This window comes from Acipenser ruthenus, unplaced genomic scaffold (assembly GCF_902713425.1).
Source record: "Acipenser ruthenus unplaced genomic scaffold, fAciRut3.2 maternal haplotype, whole genome shotgun sequence".
NCBI classification, from domain to species: Eukaryota; Metazoa; Chordata; class Actinopteri; order Acipenseriformes; family Acipenseridae; genus Acipenser; species Acipenser ruthenus.
The window spans coordinates 1,164-23,142 of record NW_026707365.1 but is presented as its reverse complement, the minus strand read 5'-3'; the positions used below and the strand labels follow the sequence as shown (position 1 = coordinate 23,142).

At 43.8% G+C, this 21,979-nt stretch overlaps 3 protein-coding genes across 4 annotated transcripts; all 3 read right to left on the bottom strand.

Annotated features, from left to right (window-relative positions):
* Positions 1 to 1,064: 1,064 nt before the first annotated feature.
* LOC117432710 (galanin receptor type 3-like) lies at positions 1,065 to 9,164 on the bottom strand. Its single transcript, XM_059018699.1, has 4 exons — positions 9,056 to 9,164; positions 3,413 to 3,792; positions 2,977 to 3,098; positions 1,065 to 2,401 (listed from the first exon to the last, which is right to left on the bottom strand). The coding sequence occupies exons 1-4, from the start codon at positions 9,162 to 9,164 to the stop codon at positions 1,378 to 1,380; spliced, it is 1,635 nt and encodes a 544-aa protein (XP_058874682.1). The 3' UTR covers positions 1,065 to 1,377.
* Positions 9,165 to 9,939: 775 nt separating this feature from the next.
* Positions 9,940 to 14,564, bottom strand: LOC131725440 (uncharacterized). Of its 2 annotated transcripts, XM_059018701.1 has the most exons (4): positions 14,506 to 14,564; positions 12,084 to 12,208; positions 11,817 to 11,870; positions 9,940 to 11,107 (listed from the first exon to the last, which is right to left on the bottom strand). In XM_059018701.1, exons 2-4 carry the CDS (start codon positions 12,158 to 12,160, stop codon positions 10,312 to 10,314), a joined length of 927 nt encoding a protein of 308 aa, XP_058874684.1. In that variant the 5' UTR covers positions 12,161 to 12,208; positions 14,506 to 14,564; the 3' UTR covers positions 9,940 to 10,311. The 2 variants fall into 2 exon arrangements, with proteins under 2 accessions (XP_058874684.1, XP_058874683.1); XM_059018700.1 differs by having other exon boundaries at positions 12,084 to 14,564.
* Positions 14,565 to 17,134: 2,570 nt separating this feature from the next.
* Positions 17,135 to 18,328, bottom strand: LOC117432711 (noggin-2-like). The gene has a single exon (XM_034054684.3). It carries the CDS (start codon positions 18,318 to 18,320, stop codon positions 17,469 to 17,471), a length of 852 nt encoding a protein of 283 aa, XP_033910575.3. The 5' UTR covers positions 18,321 to 18,328; the 3' UTR covers positions 17,135 to 17,468.
* Positions 18,329 to 21,979: the final 3,651 nt, after the last annotated feature.

Genomic DNA, 21,979 nt, shown 5'->3' with positions numbered 1-21,979 from the left:
TTCACAATGCTTCCCTATGCTTTACCAGACTTCCTTTTCTCTGATTGGCTCCTGTGTCTCAGGCACAGAGAGAGCTATAGAAAATAACCAAGGTCACAAAATGTTTCTTTCTTTCTCTCTTTTCTGTCCATCTTTCCTTCACAAAGCTAGTGTCTAATAATAACTCTCCTCTCTCAATCAATTCAATTCAAAGTGATTTATCAGCATGACTTATTTTCCACAGTGTTGCCAAAGCAATTTCATACATATTATGAACAGATGCACACATATATATATCATCTCCTCTCTCCTCTCTCCCCTCTCCCTTCCCCTCCTCTCTCCTCTCTCTCTCCTCTCCAGTAATTTGTAGATTCTGTTTCTTCTCTCAGTCCTGGTGTGGAGGTGTCTGATCAGCTCATCAGCGTCTCTCTCTCTCTCTCTCTCTCTTTCTCTCTCTCTCTCTCTCTCTCCGCAGTTTCTTGTTCAGAATATTATTAATTATTTATTTTTATACATTTCTTCAATTCAGACCCTGATGAAAAATGAAATATACTGACACACACACACACACACACACACTGAGAGACACACACAAACACACTGAGAGACACGCACACACACACACACTGAGAGACAGACACACACACACACACTGAGAGACAGACACACACACACACACACACACACACACACACACACACTGAGAGACAGACACACACACACACACACTGAGAGACAGACACACACACACACACACACTGAGAGACAGACACACACACACACACACTGAGAGACACACACACACACTGAGACAGACACACACAGACACACACACTGAGAGACACACACAGACACACACACTGACACACACACACACACACTGAGAGACAGACACACACACTGAGACACACACACACACACACTGAGAGACAGACACACACACACACTGACACACACACACGCACACACACACTGACACACACACACACTGACACACACACACACACACTGAGAGACAGACACACACACTGAGACACACACACACACACACAGACAGAAGATATTAGACTTTTATTTATTCAGATTTTGGCAACACCAATAATTAAATAAACAAAGACTTACAAACCATAAAACACATCTGATTATATATATAGAGAGAGAGGAGAGGGGAGAGAGAGAGGAGAGAGAGAGGAAGAGGAGAGAGAGGAGTGGGGAGAGAGACAAAGTCAATATATTAACATTTTAAAAACTTGTACAAATTCTCAGGTTGACCCCCAACCCCTATTTGTCCCACAGTAAAAGCACAGCACAGTGTAATAAAGCACAGAGAGAGACGGTGAGGCACGTTTAATAAGAAAAAAGAATTCTCTATTTTAAAAAATATATATATAATCTCTTCTAGACTTCCCAAGCCTTCCCAGGCCCCTCCCTCCTTTGTCCCGCCGTCCAATCACAACGCTTCCCAGGGACCCCCTTCCCTCGGCGATCCCTCTCTGCCCCTCCTCCTGTTCCGGGCTCCTCCCCTCTCCTGCTCGGCCCCGCCCCTCCGATCTCTCCCTCGGAAGAGGCGTGGCTGACATCGCGCGCCTCGATTGGCTTAGCGGCCGGGGGGGTGTCGCTGCCGGGCAAGGGGGCGACCCTGTTGCCGTGTCGACGGAAGGGGAGGAGCTTGTAGAGGCCGGCGGAGGAGGGAGGAGGGGGAGGAGGGAGAGAGGGAGGGTCCATCAGTCCTCTCAGGGCTGTGGGAGCGGCATGCTGGCGGGAGGCAGGCGGTCTCTGTCGGCCGCTCCTCTGCTGCAGCAGCAGGCAGGTGAAGACTTGTTTGAACCCTTTGCGGAAGTGCTTGGACGCCAGCGCGTAGACTAGCGGGTTGAGGCAGGAGTTGGCGTAGGAGAGGCAGTGCGAGGCCAGGCGAAGAGCGTAGGTGACCCGGTTGAACGGGAAATGCCTCCCGAACCAGAACCACAGGATGAGGAGGTGATGGGGCAGCCAGCACACGCAGAACAGCACGGCCACGGCCACGATCATCCTGGTGACGCGACCCCGGGCTCCCCGGCCGGGCTGGGCCCCCGGGGGCCGGTCCAGGGGGTCCCCGGGACCCCACAGGAAGAGGAGGGTGCGGGCGTAAGCGAGCCCCAGGGTGCAGACGGGCAGGAGGTACCCGAAGGAGAAGGTGATCAGATCCATGATCTTCCGGCTCCGGTCCGTCCACACCGGGACGCAGACCACCGAGACCCCGCCCCCCGCCGAGGGGGAGGAGTCCGGGGAGGCCCCGCCCCCGCGGAAGCGCACCGTGTGGAAGTAGCTGAGGTAGGGGGCGCTGAAGAGCAGGGAGAGGGTCCAGATGAGGGCGATGGCGACCGCGGCGTTGCGGGAGGTGCGAAGGTCACGTGACTTGAGGGGGTGGCGGATCGCCAGGTACCTGAGAGGGGGGGGGGGAGAAATTATTATTATTATTATTATTATTATTATTATTATTATTATTATTATTATTATTGTTGTTGTTGTTGTTGTTGTCAGGCTAGGGAAATGAAAACATCTCTTTATATATTTATAGGTGGAAGGAAAGAGGGTTTGGGTTCGATTTCTTTACGTTGCTTTCTTGTGATTTCTAGAGTGTGTTTTTATTTTCCTCCACATGTGATTTCTTGTGATTTCTAGCAGTCTCGTGTGATTGTAAATCGTTTTTTTGGGGTGTGATTTCTTGTGATTTCTAGCAGTCTCGTGTGATTGTAAATCTGTTTTTTTGGGGTGTGATTTCGTGTGATCTTTTTATAATTTCTTTTTGGTTTGATTTCTAGCGCTTTCCCGCGTGTGATTTCTTGTGCTAATTTTCACTGGAGATCTCTGAGTGTGATCTCCAGTGATTGCTGGTGTGATTTCCAGTGATTTCTGGTGTGGTTTCCCGTGATTTCTGGTGTGATTTCCAGTGATTCCTGGTGTGATTTCCAGTGATTTGCAGTGATTGCTGGCGTGCTCTCCAGTGATCGCTCGTACCTGTCCACAGACACGGCTGCCAGGGTGAAGCTGCTGGCGTGCATCGTCAGGTAGATGAAGAAATGAACCGCCTTGCACATGAACGCTCCGAACAGCCAACCGTCCAGAGAGTAGATCGTCCCCTAAGAGGAGAGAGGGGGCACGGTCAAGCACAGGGGGGCGCTGTGGAGCACAGAGAGGTCTGGGAAAGCACAGGGAAGCATTGTAAAGCACAGAGAGGTCTGGTAAAGCATAGGGAAGCATTGTAAAGCACAGAGAGGTCTGGTAAAGCAAAGGGAAGCATTGTAAAGCACAGATAGGTCTGGTAAAGCATAGGGAAGCATTGTAAAGCACAGAGAGGTCTGGTAAAGCATAGGGAAGCATTGTAAAGCACAGAGAGGTCTGGTAAAGCATAGGCAAGCATTGTAGGCTCAGCAGCGCACCCCGGTGGCCTCACCTGGAACGGCACGCAGCACAGGATGAAGCAGAGGTCAGCGGCGCACAGGCTCAGGATGAAGAGGTTGGTCGTGTTGTACTTCACCTGTGGACCGTTCCGCAGCAGAACCGCCAGAACCAGCCCGTTACCCACAGTGCCCAGCAGGAAGATCAGGGTGAACACGACCGGAACCAGAACGCTGGCCGGGATCAGAACCACCGGGGAGGGGAGAGGAGGGAGGGAGGGGGAGAGGGGGGAGGGGGTAAAGGAAAGGGGAGATGAAGGGGAGAGGGGCAGGGAGAAGGAGGGGGAGGGGGGAGGGGGAGGGGGAGGGGAGACATTCTGAGGAGTTGGTGCAAATTTCTGGCATTGCAGTACCGCTGACAGCCTCCTAGAGGGAGCTAGAGAGACAGGGAGGAGAGAGGGAAAGAGAGAGAGGAGAGAAGAGAGGGAAAGAGGAGATAGGGAGAGGAAGGAGGGAGAAGAGAGGGAAAGAGAGAGGAGATAGGGAGAGGAAGGAGGGAGAAGAGAGAAGGGAAGGAGAGAAAAGAGGGAGAGAGGATACCATTGTCGGTATTATTAATTATGGGAAAAAAATATATATTTCATACTGTGAAGCAGCAATATTTGCAATCACTCAAATACTGAGTTTAATTATTATTTGTGTTCCTCAGTCTGTGTTGCTTTGACTGTGAGTTCAGGAGCTGCTCTTCAGTTCTAGCTGCGCTGTCGTAGTTATTGTGAATCGGGACAGCCCTGGCTATAGGACTACAGCTCCCAGCATGCCTCTGCGCCCGCGGCCATGGCGAGGCATGCTGGGAGCTGTAGTTCTTTAACTGCAGTGCGCTGGGCTGGGCTGTATTACATTGTTTTGCTCAGTCTGCATTGCTTTGACTGTGAGCTCGGAAGCTGCTCTTCAGTTCTAGCTGCGCTGCCAGAGACACGCGTGTAATACGGGAGGCGAGATCAGCCTTTGTCTTTATAGAAGGGAAGAGCCAGCAGTGCCATCTAGTGGTCTGTCACTTTTTGGATTTCGTTTTAGTTTTGCTGGCAGTACACTCGCTGTGCACTAGATGGCACTATCACTGATGTGACGATGATCTCGCCTCCCGTGTTACACGCGTGTCTCTGGCAGCGCAGCTAGAACTGAAGAGCAGCTCCCGAACTCACAGTCAAAGCAACGCAGACTGAGCAAAACAATGTAATACAGCCCAGCCCAGCGCGTTGCAGTTAAAGAACTACAGCTCCCAGCATGCCTCGCCATGGCCGCGGGCGCAGAGGCATGCTGGGAGCTGTAGTCCTATAGCCAGGGCTGTCCCGATTCACAATAACTACGACAGCGCAACGAGAACTGAAGAGCAGCTCCTGAACTCAGTCAAAGCGACACAGACTGAGGGACAGAAATAATATGTAATAATAATGATAATAATAATAATAATATGTAATTAACCACAGTATTTGAGGCGTCACCATATTAAGCAGCTCTCGGTTTTATTGCAAATTAAAAACTGTTATTTTATTCAAAATAGTGCAGTATCACAACAGTAAAGTGCAGTAAAACCGTAGTAAAAGATCGACTGCTATTTTATGCAATTCCAGAGCTTACCTTTTTAGGAAATTCGATCCCCGATCTCGGCTTTTGCTGAAGAAGAAAAAAAAAATCAAAAATCTGTTTTTTTTTACTGTAATGGTCCAATTAGGAAAAAAAAAACTGCTGAGTCCCCGTTGAGTCCCCGTTGAGTCCCAGTTCAGTCCCAGTTGAGTCCCAGTTCAGTCCCAGTTGAGTCCCAGTTCAGTCCCAGTTGAGTCCCAGTTGCAGGACTCCAGTCCCGTATCTCTGCTCCAGTTTATTGAATCGCAGCAGCAGCAGCAGCAGCTCCTGGAGCTGAACTCCAAACTAATGGAATAAACGAAATGCGATCAGTGTGTGTGTTTGTGTGTGTGTGTGTGTGTGTGTGTGTGTGTGTGTGTGTGTGTCTCCCTCTCCCTCCCTTCTGTGTGTCTGTGTGTCTCAGAGTGTGTGTGTGTGTGTCTGTGTGTGTGTGTGTCTCAGTGTGTGTGTGTGTCTGTGTGTCTCAGAGTGTGTGTGTGTCTGTGTGTCTCAGAGTGTGTGTGTGTCTGTGTGTGTCTCCCTCTGTCCCGTCCCTCTCTCTCTCTCTTTCTCTCTAACCTCCTCCCTTTCCCTTGTTCCCTGCCTCATTATCCCCCCCCCCCCTCTCTCTCTCTCTCTCTCTCTCTCTCTCTCTCTCTCTCTCTCTCTCTCTCTCTCTCTCTCTCTCTCTCTTTCTACACATATTGTAAATAATTAAAACTGGTTTATTGATTTCACTTCAACATGTTTTATTGGAGACCCTCCCCCTCTCCCTCGCTCTCTCTCTTTCTCTCCTTCCCTCCTCTCTTTCTTTCTCTCCCTCTCTCTCCTCTCCTCTCTCTCCACTCCTCGCTCCCTCTCTCCCTCCCCTCTCTCCTCTCTCCTCCTTCCCTCTCTCCTCTCCTCCTTCCCTCTCTCCTCTCTCCTCTCCTCCTTCCCTCTCTCCTCTCTCCTCCTTCCCTCTCTCCTCTCTCCTCTCCTCTCTCCCTCCCCCTCTCTCCTCTCTCCTCTCCTCCTTCCCTCTCTCTCCTCTCCTCCTTCCCTCTCTCCTCTCTCCTCTCCTCTCTCCCTCCCCCGCTCTCTCTCAGTGATTCTCTCTTGAATGTTTTTGCGCAGTGTGAGGAAAACAGTGAGAGGAATTCAGAGCAGCTTCATACTGGCAAAACATACACGTGTTTGCGTGTGTGTGTGTGTGTGTGCAGTGTGCGCGCGTGTGTGTGTGCATGTGTCAGTGTGCGCGTGTGTGTGTCTCGCTGTATCAGTGCCCCTGTGTCAGTGTGGGGGTGTCAGTGTGGGGGTGGGTCTCAATTGGACGTTATTAAATCATTTTTCATCAACAGTTACAGAGTATTCTCAAGAGGCTTCTTCAAACAAAGTGTAAGCCAGCTTTCTATCTCTCTCTCTCTCTCTCTCTCTCTCTCTCTCTCTCTCTCCATTATCACTGTGGTAAAAGCACAGCACAGTGTAGTAAAGCACAGAGAAGATAATGAACCAGCACCCTTCTCAAAGCACAGAGAAGATAATGAACCAGCCCCCTTCTCAAAGCACAGTGAAGATAATGAACCAGCCCCCTTCTCAAAGCACAGTGAAGATAATGAACCAGCCCCCTTCTCAAAGCACAGTGAAGATAATGAACCAGCCCCCTTCTCAAAGCACAGTGAAGATAATGAACCAGCCCCCTTCTCAAAGCACAGTGAAGATAATGAACCAGCCCCCTTCTCAAAGCACAGTGAAGATAATGAACCAGCCCCCTTCTCAAAGCACAGTGAAGATAATGAACCAGCCCCCTTCTCAAAGCACAGTGAAGATAATGAACCAGCCCCCTTCTCAAAGCACAGTGAAGATAATGAACCAGCCCCCTTCTCAAAGCACAGTGAAGATAATGAACCAGCCCCCTTCTCAAAGCACAGTGAAGATAATGAACCAGCCCCCTTCTCAAAGCACAGTGAAGATAATGAACCAGCCCCCTTCTCAAAGCACAGTGAAGATAATGAACCAGCCCCCTTCTCAAAGCACAGTGAAGATAATGAACCAGCCCCCTTCTCAAAGCACAGTGAAGATAATGAACCAGCCCCCTTCTCAAAGCACAGTGAAGATAATGAACCAGCCCCCTTCTCAAAGCACAGTGAAGATAATGAACCAGCACCCTTCTCAGAGTCTAATATGCTTTACTACACCTCGCTGTGCTTTACTACACTTTGCAATACTTTTACTGTGGAACACTGTTATGACAGCGAATCTTGCGTGAATAGGACGTGTTTATTATTATTATTATTATTATTATTATTATTATTATTATTATTATTATTATTATTATTATATTTTTTCAGACGCAGGCACACACACACACATGCATTTTTAATGACGGGTGAGATTTGAGGGCGGAAATATCAAACGCGAGGAATTATCTAGAGTTGAATATCTGAGCTAAGCAAACCGCTTCAATTGATATTATAATTAGGACGAACTGCGTTGTTTTCTTTTTTTTAAAATTGAAAACAAAGACCGAGCGCGGCGACCTCATGGGAACTGATGAAAAAAAAACAACAAAAATCGCTTCTAGTGTTTATTTGTATTTGGAGATGATCCAGCGGTGCGTATTTATTAAAGTCTAGAAGAGCTCACGATTGTTAGACCGCTTTGTGCTTTAGTCGCCCTCTGCCGGCCTCAGCGCGCTACTACACCGCATTTTACATGAACACTAAACAAAACAGCTTGGCAAAAACGGACGTCGTTTATCAGATTTAAAAATGGTATAAGAAAAAATCAAATCAATCTCTCAATGAAACATCACGTTAAGCACAGAATAACCCTTTCTTGAATTAAATATCTTCTCTGATTAACAAGGGGGCAGCAGTATGGAGTAGTGGTCAGGGCTCTGGACTCTTGACCGGATGGTCGTGGGTTCAATCCCAGGTGGGGGGGACACTGCTGCTGTACCCTTGAGCAAGGTACTTTACCTAGATTGCTCCAGTAAAAACCCAACTGTATAAATGGGGAATTGTATGTAAAAATAATGTGATAACTTGTAACAATTGTAAGTCGCCCTGGATAAGGGGGTCTGCTAAGAAAATAATAATAATAATGATAATAATGATATGTTAAAAGCAATACTTCATATATATATATATATATATATATATATATATATATATATATATATATATATATATATATATATATATATAAACAATGACAACATCTTGAAGAGACGTTCCTGTCCTGGAGTGACTTCACAACAAGCGAGGTGTTGAGGACTAGAGCAGAACGGCTGTGAAACTGACGCCATTGCGGCTCTAAACTAGAGTCCAGCGCCTTTGAAATAGATAATCACACGGAGCCAAAATGGCGGACACAGGCGCGCAGTTTCTTCCCGCCTCACCTCGACCGTTATTACTGCGAGCTCGAGAACACCAAGAAAACCGCGAAAACGGTTGTGAGGAGAGACGACGAGTTTGAATTATTTTTATTTTAGTTTGTTTGATTAAAAACTTCTATTATTTGAACTGTTTAATAATATAATGTTGATCTGGGGACCAAACTACATTAGAGATTTAAAAAAAAAAAACGGTATTTGTTTTCCTCTGATTAAAACAACGTGAAACGAAAAAAAAAAACGAACCTGAGAGAAAATTTGCGGAAGAAAATTCAGGTAAGAGTTTATTGTTGGATACGAATCAAGTATTGAATTGTATTTTGTCACACTTGTACTTGCTAGAACCAAAGTCATTGTAATTATCTTGCTCTTAATTGTATTATTACTTGTACTGTGATTCTTGAAATGTGTTTGCTTACGATTGTAAGTCGCCCTGGATAAGGGCGTCTGCTAAGAAATAAATAATAATAATAATAATAATAATAATAATAATAATAATAATAATAATAATAATAATAATAATAATAATAATAATAATAATAATAATAATAATAATAAAACGCGCAATTCAAAGACCAGAGACACTCTTTGACGTGTAAATGTGTTTGGTTTTGTTGTATTCATTATAAATGTTTCTACACAGTAAAGTAAACGCGCTCTCCCGTCTTCTCTTTAACTGCTGGAAAAATAAACCAACCGCCATTCGAACTCTCGATCTGCTGGACCGCTGATGACGTCGTTCCTCTGAGCGCCTTGTTGCTAGGCGACCGAGGAGAGGTTCTGAAATGCGTCACGGTGTCCGCCATTTTGGCTCCAGCTGCTCTGCTGTTTGCAACGCGGTGCTGATCCAAAATGGCGCCTGTTTCACAGCATGAACTTTATACCAAATACGAGTGACAATGTTTTCAAATTAAAACAAAGGTGTCTCTGAAGTGACTCGTAGTTTTCCAAGGATTTAATTTCAATAGTTGTGAGTATCATATGATTTTTTCTGTACTGTTTTTCTTTATCTTTCCTATTGTGTATATTATTGTCTCTGTTTATTTTTTAAAATTTTATTTATGTGTTGGTAGTGTAAGGCAAATGCAGAGCCCGCCCCCTTCCGAAAAAAAATATGAAATAATCACAAAAGAACTAAAAAGATTTTTATTATTGTTATTATTTCTACCAGAAGTAATTTATTTTAACACAGTGAACTTTATTCATATAGGGAATCAATTCATTGATTAAAAAATAAAGGTATTTACAGGATTACAAGAACATTATTCACTGATATTTGTTCTCAGACGGCTATAGAGACACAAAACAGCTTCTTACGCGGTTCTGTTTACCTGGAACCTAAAAACTCATAACTGTGAACACAGCTCAAAATAATCACATACACACTGACTTAGTACACAGATATCAACAGCGATCATATAAATGTTATCAAATGTTCTTTATATATATAAATATATATATATATATATATATATATATATATATATATATATAGATAGATAGATAGATATAGCTATATATATATATATATATATATATATATATATATATATATATAGATATATATATATATATACAGTATATGTAGAACAGTAATTAAATGCAATGGAGAAAAAACAAACACACCACAATGCTAATTGTAAAAGATGATTTTCTGCGGAGGCTCGCTGAGGACTGAGATCCTGGGTAATTAATTCTGTAATCTCCACACACCGCTGTCACGTCCTGTCAGATGTTCCTACTGTGTGTACTGCGCATGCCCAGACTAGCCCGAACCCCAACCAATAATAAAGTCAAAAACATATATACAAAAATAAAACGTAAAAAATTGTTTTAAAATTTTGAAACCCGTTATAGCCAGAAGGGGGCGGGGCATCCGTTCTTATTAATGAACTCTGAAAGCTCCAGAGCCCGTTGGAAACAGCGCTTATCTACACGACTGCGCCTCCTCTTTCACAACACGCGGCGCTCACACTGGAACCATTTCAGTTGGAGTTTTTTCATGGCTGTCTGGATCTCCCTCCCTGTCTGCAGGTTTTTCTCAAGCTTCACAGCACAATCGTGGATCTTACGCGCCTTCTCGTTTTTCTGGTTCTTGATATTAAATCTTAGAATGATAGAAAACAATGATAACAGCGCCTTCAGGTCATTTGGAAAAACGTTTTCAGCTATTTTATCTATCTCACTATCTGCTAATTTGTCAGTGCCGCTAGCCACTAGTAACTCTTCCATCCTCTCTGTCAGATCTCTGAGACCTGAGTCTGTCTGTAGCATTTCAAACACCTTTTCATAATCTGGGTCAGCAGCAGTGCGCAGCCCGGAGAGTCTCTTTAGTTTTAAAAGAGCTGCGATTGCTGTGGTGGCAGATCTGCCGAGCTCTGTCATCCTGCGTCTCGCATTTTCACGTATATCCTCTAACTTCTTATTGTAATCTTTCAAGGCTGATCCCCCTTTACTGGCAGCGAATGCACCGCCTCCAGCAGCCGCTACAGAAACTGCTACAGTAACTGCTAGACTGGCTCCTCCTGTGAACGGAGCCAGCGCCAATCCTGTTACACCTGCAGCTCCGAGCCATGCTCCTCTTCGAATGAGAGAAGTAGCTGGAGACCCATCAACCAGGGCATCTCTGTCATTGCGAATGTAGGCAGCGATGTTCTTCAGTTCCCTCACAGAGCTTTCTGTTTCCTTCTGCTGATCTGGGAACCGCTGAACGAATTCCTGGATCTTCTTCATTTCCAATACAGGATCGCTGTGGAAAACACAAAACAAGTCATCATCATCATCATCAACGCAGAAAGCTCTGCAGTGTTGAGTTCTCTTTCCTATAGACCGCTATACAGCTCTGCAGTGTGGAGTTCTCTTTCCTATAGACCTCTATACAGCTCTGCAGTGTGGAGTTCTCTTTCCTATAGACCTCTATACAGCTCTGCAGTGTGGAGCTCTCTTTCCTATAGACCTCTATACAGTTCTGCAGTGTTGAGTTCTCTTTCCTATAGACCTCTATACAGCTCTGCAGTGTGGAGCTCTCTTTCCTATAGACCTCTATACAGTTCTGCAGTGTTGAGTGGAGATCTCTTTCCTATAGACCTCTATACAGCTCTGCAGTGTTGAGTGGAGTTCTCTTTCCTATAGACCTCTATACAGCTCTGCAGTGTTGAGTGGAGTTTCTCCAATATTGAGTTCTTATCATTTTAAATCTGCCTCTGGCTTTGAGCTGCTTTGCGCTCGTCTGGGGAATGAACCGCCTTCTTCATCACCTTTCACCTCTGACCCGCCCTCCCCCTCCCCCCCTCCCCCCCCCCTCAGTACTCTACAAGTACAGGAAGAGTTGAAAGGTCACACTGTCTCATGACCATAGATTGTTGAGGAGGGACGTGTAGAAACACAATGAGAATGAAAATCTGCTTATTCTCTACTGTAAACCTGTGGGGTATTCAAAAACAAACAAACAAACAGACCTCTTCAGTTCCTCCTTGTCCTCCCTCCTCTGTCTCTTCACTTGGATATTCCCTCTGTTGATGTGAAACACGCATGTAAATAATAATCATCAAAGACATGTTACTATTCATTACAAACCCTGAACACAGCTCCCAAGTGAAAGGGCAGCAGTTCCTGGGAGTGTCATTGAGGTGCTGGTGCTGCTGGTGAACCTGGACTGGAGTCATCAGGTGTGTTATTAAACTGGAGCATGCATGCCTCTGCACAGTGAAGAGACATGAGATTACCTGGAAGAGTCTCCGGACAGAGCGGGTGGTTCAAAATCATTACTGCGTCGTCTTCTTCTCCTTGGAGTCGGGTCCATGTCTCTCTCTACTGAATCACTCGTTCCTCAGTTAGCTGTGTTTCTCCTCTGCAACAGAAGTGAAATAAGCCAATTATTAAAGAGTTTAGAGCTTCACTTCTCACCTTTTTCTCTCTTCTTAGACCGCCCCTCTTCTCCTCTAATCAGTACTTTCTGTTTTCTACATGTTAACCACTCCCTAATCCATGTGCATGCATTTCCTTGAATCCCTACTGCATTCAGTTTGAGAATTAATCTTTTATGCGGGACTTTGTCAAAAGCTTTCTGGAAATCTAAATAAACCATATCGTATGCTTTGCAATTATCCATTGTCGATGTTGCATCCTCAAAAAAGTCAAGCAGGTTAGTTAGACACGATCTCCCTTTCCTAAAACCATGCTGACTGTCTCCCAGGATATTGTTACCATATAGGTAATTTTCTATTTTGGATCTTATTATAGTTTCCATAAGTTTACATATAATAGAAGTCAGGCTTATTGGTCTGTAGTTACCTGGTTCGGTTTTGTCTCCCTTTTTGTGGCTCGGTATTACGTTTGTAATGTTGAGTTCTCTTTCCTATAGACCTCTATACAGCTCTGCAGTGTTGAGTTCTCTTTCCTATAGATCTCTATACAGCTCTGCAGTGTTGAGGGGAGTTCTCGTTCCTATAGACCTCTATACAGCTCTGCAGTGTTGAGAGTGGAGCTCTCTTTCCTATAGACCTCTATACAGCTCTGCAGTGTTGAGTGGAGCTCTCTTTCCTATAGACCTCTATACAGCTCTGCAGTGTGGAGTTCTCTTTCCTATAGACCTCTATACAGCTCTGCAGAGTGGAGCTCTCTTTCCTATAGACCTCTATACAGCTCTGCAGTGTTGAGGGGAGTTCTCTTTCCTATAGACCTCTATACAGCTCTGCAGTGTGGAGTTCTCTTTCCTATAGACCTCTATACAGCTCTGCAGTGTGGAGTTCTGTTTCCTATAGACCTCTATACAGCTCTGCAGTGTGGAGATCTCTTTCCTATAGACCTCTATACAGCTCTGCAGTGTTGAGGGGAGTTCTCTTTCCTATAGACCTCTATACAGCTCTGCAGTGTTGAGTTCTCTTTCCTATAGACCTCTATACAGCTCTGCAGTGTTGAGAGGGGAGCTCTCTTTCCTATAGACCTCTATACAGCTCTGCAGTGTTGAGTTCTCTTTCCTATAGACCTCTGTACAGCTCTGCAGTGTTGAGTTCTCTTTCCTATAGACCTCTGTACAGCTCTGCAGTGTTGAGATCTCTTTCCTATAGACCTCTATACAGCTCTGCAGTGTTGAGAGGAGCTCTCTTTCCTATAGACCTCTATACAGCTCTACAGTGTTGAGTTCTCTTTCCTATAGACCTCTATACAGCTCTGCAGTGTGGAGTTCTCTTTCCTATAGACCTCTATACAGCTCTGCAGTGTGGAGTTCTCTTTCCTATAGACCTCTATACAGCTCTGCAGTGTGGAGTTCTCTTTCCTATAAACCTCTATACAGCTCTGCAGTGTTGAGTGTGGAGCTCTCTTTCCTATAGACCTCTATACAGCTCTACAGTGTTGAGTTCTCTTTCCTATAGACCTCTATACAGCTCTGCAGTGTGGAGTTCTCTTTCCTATAGACCTCTATACAGCTCTGCAGTGTGGAGCTCTCTTTCCTATAGACCTCTATACAGCTCTGCAGTGTGGAGCTCTCTTTCCTATAGACCTCTATACAGCTCTGCAGTGTGGAGTTCTCTTTCCTATAGACCTCTATACAGCTCTGCAGTGTTGAGTGTGGAGCTCTCTTTCCTATAGACCTCTATACAGCTCTGCAGTGTTGAGGAGAGCTCTCTTTATATATAAAATCTAACACATATATAGTTTAATTTTAAATGGTTAACTTTATACAGTGCTAATTTCGGTTATCAGCAATTCTATTACATAAATTAGTAGTGTTTTGTTAATATCAGAAATAGAATGGTTGGTATCAAAAATAATATTTGTTATGTTGATATCAAAAATAGAATTATTTCTATTAAAAAAAAGCGTGGATTAAATGTTAGTCGCCGTCGCCCCCGTGGATGTGTGAGGGCGGGTGAAGCAGGATCGGCTTTATTTCGTCTCTCATCGAACTTTTCAAACCGAGCAAAATACAAAACTGACCGAAAAAAAAAGAGTAAAAAAAAAAAAAAACATTTTTTTTTTGTTAGGCCCAAGTTAAAATAAAAGTCAAATGCGTTTAGTCTGACCCGTAGGATTCACTGAAAGAAATAACAAATAACAAACCAGCATTCATTCACATTCATTCTCGACAGTTAGTATTAAAAATGTTATTATTTGATGTGCAAATACTGTTAGAAGCCACTTGACCTTAGCCGCTAAAAAGCTCCCCGTCTCCTTCTGATGTTCTGAAGAAAACCGAAAGTAATTTTCTACAAAACAATATGGGGAGGGGGGGGTCTGTGACGGAAACGCGGGTCCTAAGCGGAATTACGCACGATTTTACACGTATATGTCTTCACTATATATGTTATTGTATTATTCTGGGTATATTTACACGATTAATGAATGTTTTTATTTTTGTATTATTATTTTGTACGAGAGCGAGTGCAGTCCGTTATAATGCGCGTGCACGCGGGTGGTGGCAGGAGCGCGCGCTCCGGTTTGTGGAGAAGTGATTATTATTATTATTATTATTATTATTATTATTATTATTATTATTATTTCTTAGCAGACGCCCTTATCCAGGGCGACTTACAATCGTAAGCAAATACATTTCAAGAATCACAGTGCAAGTAATAATACAATTAAGAGCAAGATAAATACAATGACTTTGGTTCAAGCAAGTACAAGTATGTGACAAAATACAATTCAATAATACAGTAGATAACAGTGATAGTTACATCAGGATATGATTAAATACAAAATACTACAGATTAAACACTTGGCAGATTACAGTACTCTGAAGTACAGGATTAAATGCAGTAAAATAGGGGGCAGATAAGAGCAAATAAAGCGCATTTAAGGAAGGGTGATAGTGTCCCAGGGGAAGAACAGAGGAGGTCTACAGTGATCTGCAGCGGAACTAGAAAACAGTCAATGGCAGACAGTCAGCGTAGCGGTAAAACTAAATGAAACCGAAGACACGGAGGCAAAGTATTTTTTTATTGGACAAGAGAGTTGCGAGGGCTGAATTATTCTTACCCGGGAGAGAAGTTCACAATGAACACGGAGAGCTGGATTGCAATTGCAGTTCCACACTTCACCACTAGAGGTCAGTAGAGCCTAAGGAAAGAGAGAGCCGGCCGGTGCGGCGCATTGAATCCTCGCTACTCTAACCGCGTGTCCGGGCTCTGCTCGCTTCGAGTTCTGCCAGGGTTAATATTGTCGGGTAATTGAGACTCTAATGGGTAACATATTGATTAATATCATGTTAGGACAGTTAATAAGAGAATCGACCCTGGTATTATAGGTCAGTTAATATGTCCAGTCGACTCTGTCTCATGTAGCCATTAATATCTCCGCTCGACCCTTACCTTTTCATCACGTTTGCAATACATTTGAGCGCTTCGTCTTAATGCAGTTACTCAAATACCGCGTTTGTGTTTCTGTTGATAAGTGTGAGTCGCTAACTGAGTGCCACGGATATGCGTAACACCGGCTAGATCAGCCCATCTTTATATTAGCGATCTAGTGATCTCTCACTTTGGATCGGGTTTCCTGTAGTTCTGCTGTCCAGACAGAGCTCTGGACTACAATGATGGCGGCTCTCACTAATATAAAGACACGTCACTGACCCAGCCTGTGTTACACGAGCCTACAGCAGGGACTAGAACTGAAGAGCAGCTCCTGAATTCACAGTCAAAGCAACACAGAGTTCCTGCTCCAATACTGTGGGTTTTTTTACACGTGCCTGTGGCAGGGAACATCTGTGAGTCCAGCATTGCGATGGCAGTGTAATCAATGCCAGGGATACAGACAAGCACACTGCAGATCTATTGACTGTGCCTTAACATGGGACTGGACTTCAAGACGGAACTACACACCCGTTACACACTGCTTTATAAAGCGAGGCTGTTCGGTTCGGGCTTCAGACCCACTTGATAGACTCAGTAGCAACCAGACAGGCTTTTTATAAACTATTAATCAATTGCCTTTATATATATATATACACATTCTTTTCTCTTGTTTCAAAATTCAGTTTTTTTTACCAGCAGAACATTTTTAAAAGTTAAACATTGTTCATATCTTACTTATACAAATGAGTGCAGAATACATTCTGTAATTGAAGTGTTTTATTAACATGATGAAATATATATATATATATATATATATATATATATATATATATATATATATATATATATATATATATATATATATATCATTTACTAACATCATTTCTGCTATATATTACAAAGACATTTCAGAGGGCTGGATCGCATCAATATCAGGGTCTAGCGCTGTATATTATAAAGACATTTCAGAGGGCTGGATCGCATCAATATCAGGGTCTAGCGCTGTATATTATAAAGACATTTCAGAGGGCTGGATCGCATCAATATCAGGGTCTAGTGCTGTATATTATAAAGACATTTCAGAGGGCTGGATCGCATCAATATCAGGGTCTAGTGCTGTATATTATAAAGACATTTCAGAGGGCTGGGTCGCATCAATATCAGGGTCTAGCGCTGTATATTATAAAGACATTTCAGAGGGTTGGATCTCATCAATATCAGGGTCTAGCGCTGTATATTATAAAGACATTTCAGAGGGCTGGATCGCATCAATATCAGGATCTAGCGCTGTATATTATAAAGACATTTCAGAGGGCTGGATCGCATCAATATCAGGGTCTAGCGCTGTATATTATAAAGACATTTCAGAGGGCTGGATCGCATCAATATCAGGGTCTAGCGCTGTATATTATGAAGACATTTCAGAGGGCTGGATCGCATCAATATCAGGGTCTAGCGCTGTATATTATAAAGACATTTCAGAGGGCTGGATCGCATCAATATCAGGGTCTAGCGCTGTATATTATAAAGACATTTCAGAGGGCTGGATCGCATCAATATCAGGGTCTAGCGCTGTATATTATAAAGACATTTCAGAGGGCTGGATCGCATCAATATCAGGGTCTAGCGCTGTATATTATAAAGACATTTCAGAGGGCTGGATCGCATCAATATCAGGGTCTAGCGCTGTATATTATAAAGACATTTCAGAGGGCTGAATCACATCGATATATTATATAACTATATGGTAACCAAAAAATACACATCAGTTAAAGCTAAAATTAATGATTATTCTGGTTAGAAGTCGATTTATTTCTAACGGCACATGCATTTGCACGCCGTCACGACGGGGTAGGGAACTTGGCGCCAAACACAGTGTTGCTGTTTAGCCTCGGCTCCCTCTCCCAGTCCTCCCACTCCGCCCAGTCCGAACCAACAGTGCCAGGCCAGTATCTTAATCTGCGTCACCTGGGCCCGTTTGCACGTCATCCCGGCCGGAAACGAGCAACTGGGTCCGGCGCTGTCTTCCTCGCAGTCGGTGTGTCGGATCCACCGCGGCCAGAACACGGGACCCAGGTCGACCCAGCGGTGAGTGAGGCGGCAGGACGCCATTTGGACCAGCCAAGCCCGGAACCGGTCCTTTTCTGCCGAACCGAACCAGTCCAAATCGACTTCTTGCGCCTCCTTCTCGAGTTTTCGCTGGTACCGGGCGGCGCCCTCCACGAGCTCCGGGCTGGAGTTTGAAAAGGAGCCGTTGGTCTCGTGGGGTTCGGAGGCGAAGGGCTTTTCGACGGACATCCAGAAGGGGTCGAAGGAGGCGCCGAGGACTCTTAAGAGGCGAGCCGGCTTCAGGTGCTTGGGTTTGGGCTGGTAGTTGTAATCTTCGTGGGTGATTGAGAGAGTGTAAGGGCGGATCGGCTGCAGCGGAGACGAAGCCTGTTTCGCTCTCAGAAACTGGAAGTCGGGTATTTCTTGAGCGGCAGCTTCTGAATTCAGTTTTTCATGGTTGTTGTTTTCGTTATGGTTGTTCTTGGCGCCAGTTTTTGGTGCTGGAGTTTTGTGACTCGTCTCAGGGAAGGTGGCGCGGCTGACCGGGCAAAACAACACACAGCCGGCCCAATAGTAAACATACAATGAAAATAACATGTTCACATTGAAATATGCCATTTTAAACCAAAAATATGAATATATATATATATATATATATATATATATATATATATATATATATATATATATATATATATATATTCAAACGCAGCTTCTTGTAAGAATTCGTTTATTTATTTAATTCTTAGTTATTTCTCGCTGTCAAATGTTTTTTGTTTGTTCTTGTTTAAAAAAAATGTGAAACGCGTCCTCTTTGTTTTGAGAATTAATTGTTTTTGTAATTTTGCGGAATCCGTTCAGAAATGTCGCGCCGTTTCTTCCTCTCTCTCGCTCTCTTTCAAAGAAAATGTTTTTCTTTCTCCGTTTTATTCCACAGTCGTTGTTATGAACCACTTGTGTATTGATTTTAATTCCTTTGAGTTCTTCGTTAGCTTTTATTCAATTAATTAAAAAAAGATAATTTTTCAGTTTTCTTTTTTGATTATATATATATATATATATATATATATATATATATATATATATATATATATATATATATATATTAATAAGAAATAGAGTCGTTCTGTCGTCTGGAATCCTGAAATGTTCCTGTTTAAATAAAAATGTAACTGTGAAATGTCTTTCCTTTCAGTATTTCTCCAGTCGCTCTTCTCCTTGGTGTGTCGCGATGCGGTTTGCCAGATTCAACACATTGTATTTCCACTGTGCTTTATAGTATCAGAAAAAACCTTGAATATATCAACAACACAATTCTATACAGACACGCACATAAACAGCGTCTGAAACTGCCAGCCCCCCCCCCCCCCCCGTTCAACATCACAGCACAGAGCAGAGGGAGGCTGTTTATAGAGTATAAGAGCCTCCCTTTCTCTTTCTCTCTGCTCCACCAGCACAAAGCAGAGGGAGGCTGTTCAGAGAGTATAAGAGCCTCCCTTTCTCTGCCTCTCTGCTCCACCAGCACAGGGCAGAGGGAGGCTGTTCAGAGAGTATAAGAGCCTCCCTTTCTCTTTCTCTCTGCTCCACCAGCACAGGGCAGAGGGAGGCTGTTCAGAGAGCATAAGAGCCTCCCTTTCTCTCTGCTCCACCAGCACAGAGCAGAGGGAGGCTGTTCAGAGAGTGTAAGAGCCTCCCTTTCTCTCTCTTTCTCTGCTCCACCAGCACAGAGCAGAGGGAGGCTGTTCAGAGAGTATAAGAGCCTCCCTTTCTCTTTCTTTATCACAGTAGAGTTATAAAGCATGTGTCTGCCTGACTCAATAACACTGCTTTATTATAACAGACCTCCCTACTGCTACTCACCTGACAAAAAAAAAATCACAAAAAAAACAACAGATTGTATTCAAACTGCTGTTGAAGAAAAAATATATCTATATTTTTAAATTCAGATCTCAATTTCCAGGAACTCTGAAAGTAGTTCCGGTTGGGTCTGCGCGGAGGGATACAGAGCAGCTCAGAATCGAGTGAACAGTCCACTGTCTGCAGGTCAGCCTGACCTCACAACGACCCAGATAAGAGAGGGTTCTGCACCCAAACAAGGCCACACACACACACCGAGACACTGAGACCAGAACACACAGTGTGTGTGAGAGGAGAGAGACATCGATATCTTACAACAATAACACACACTGACACACACACACTGAGACCAGAACACACAGTGTGTGTGACAGAGAGGCATCGATATCTTACAACAACAACACACACTGACACACACACACTGAGACCAGAACACACAGTGTGTGTGACAGAGAGGCATCGATATCTTACAACAATAACACACACTGACACACACACACTGAGACCAGAACACACAGTGTGTGTGACAGAGAGGCATCGATATCTTACAACAATAACACACACTGACACACACACACACTGAGACACAGAGACACTGACAAATAGACACTGACACACACTAGAGACAGACAGATGCACGGAGACACACACACACACACACACACACAGGTACTCTCTCACACACACGCACGCACTGAAAAACGACACCAGGAAACCGTTTTATATTTGATTGCTGGATTGTTTTTAATATAAATAAATCAAAAAGCCAACTTGATATTCTTTGTCTACCTCCACAAGAACAACAATTAGTATTAATAATAATAATAATAATAATAATAATAATAATAATAATAATAATAATAATGAGGTTAAAGTTGAGAAGATGTATCCTTATTCATTCAGAAACTTTCTTCATGTACCAATTTCATTTTAATTCCAGTTACTTAAAAGAAAAAAAATATAGAAACTAAAGTAGTTTTTATTTTCATTTTCACTGTCCCTCTACAATGCCAGCCACCGTTCAGAGCATTTCTAATTACTGCAACGACTCTGGATACAGCCCTGGCTATAGGACTACAGCTCCCAGCATGCCTCTGCACCCGCGGCCATGGCGAGGCATGCTGGGAGCTGTAGTTCTTTAACTGCAGTGCGCTGGGCTGGCCTGCATTACATTGTTTTGCTCAGTCTGTGTTGCTTTGAAGAGCAGCTCCTGAACTCACAGTCAAAGCGACACAGACTCGCAACAGAAATGATATAAAACCTAGAATTTGAGTCACTGCAGGAATAAGCAGCTCTCTGAACGGCAGCATACAGTGTAGAAATACAAAGCAATGCTGGGCTAGGCTTAGGAAAGTGGAGATTACAACCTACAGTTATACAGCCTTTAACACAACTCCAGCTTTAAGAAAATAGAGAGTTTTAGCAAAGTGGCTTCTCTGGTCCTAATAGAAATATCTGTATATCTATAAATATATATATATATAGGGTTAAAATGAGGCAGCCTGTCTATTTAACATGGTAAGACTTTCTGAGTTAAACAATACAAAGAGGAATATGAAATCCACACCCAAACAGAGCGTTGTTACAGTTAGCATTATTATCTGATTTAAAAAAACATTATTTTAGTGTAACTTGTTTGTTTTTTTCTCAATTTCCAACCTCGTATTTCCACCCCGAGTTGCACTTTCCATGAAGCGTCTGTCTGCTGTGTGTTTGTAGTAGTTACACACGCGTGTGCTCACACAGCGCTACACTGTTATCATGCACTTACAATGCACTGAATGTGCAAATCTGTTAGCAGAACATAACCCTAAACCCAAACTCTAACCCATAACCCTAAACCCAAACTCTAACCCCTAACCCTAACCCCAAACCCAAACCCTAACCCCTAACTCTAAACCCAAACCCCAACTCTAAACCCAAACCCTAACTCTAACCCCTAACTCTAAACCCAATCCCCAACTCTAACCCCTAACTCTAACTCTAAACCCTAACCCTAACCCCAAACCCTAACCCCTAACCCCAAACCCTAACTCTAACCCCAATCCCCAACCCTAACCCCTAACCCTAAACCCAATCCCCAACTCTAACCCCTAACCCTAACTCTAAACCCTAACCAACCCCAAACCCTAACCAACCCCAAACCCCTAACTCTAAACCCAATCCCCAACCCTAACCCCTAACCCTAACTCTAAACCCTAACCTTAACCCTAACCCCTAACCCTAAACCCAATCCCCAACTCTAAACCCTAACCAACCCCAAACCCTAACCAACCCCAAACCCTAACCCCTAACTCTAAACCCAATCCCCAACCCCTAACCCTAACTCTAAACCCAAACCCTAACCCCAAACCCTAACTCTAACCCCTAACCTTAACCCTAACCCCTAACCCCTAACCCCTAACCCTTCTCTGAAACAA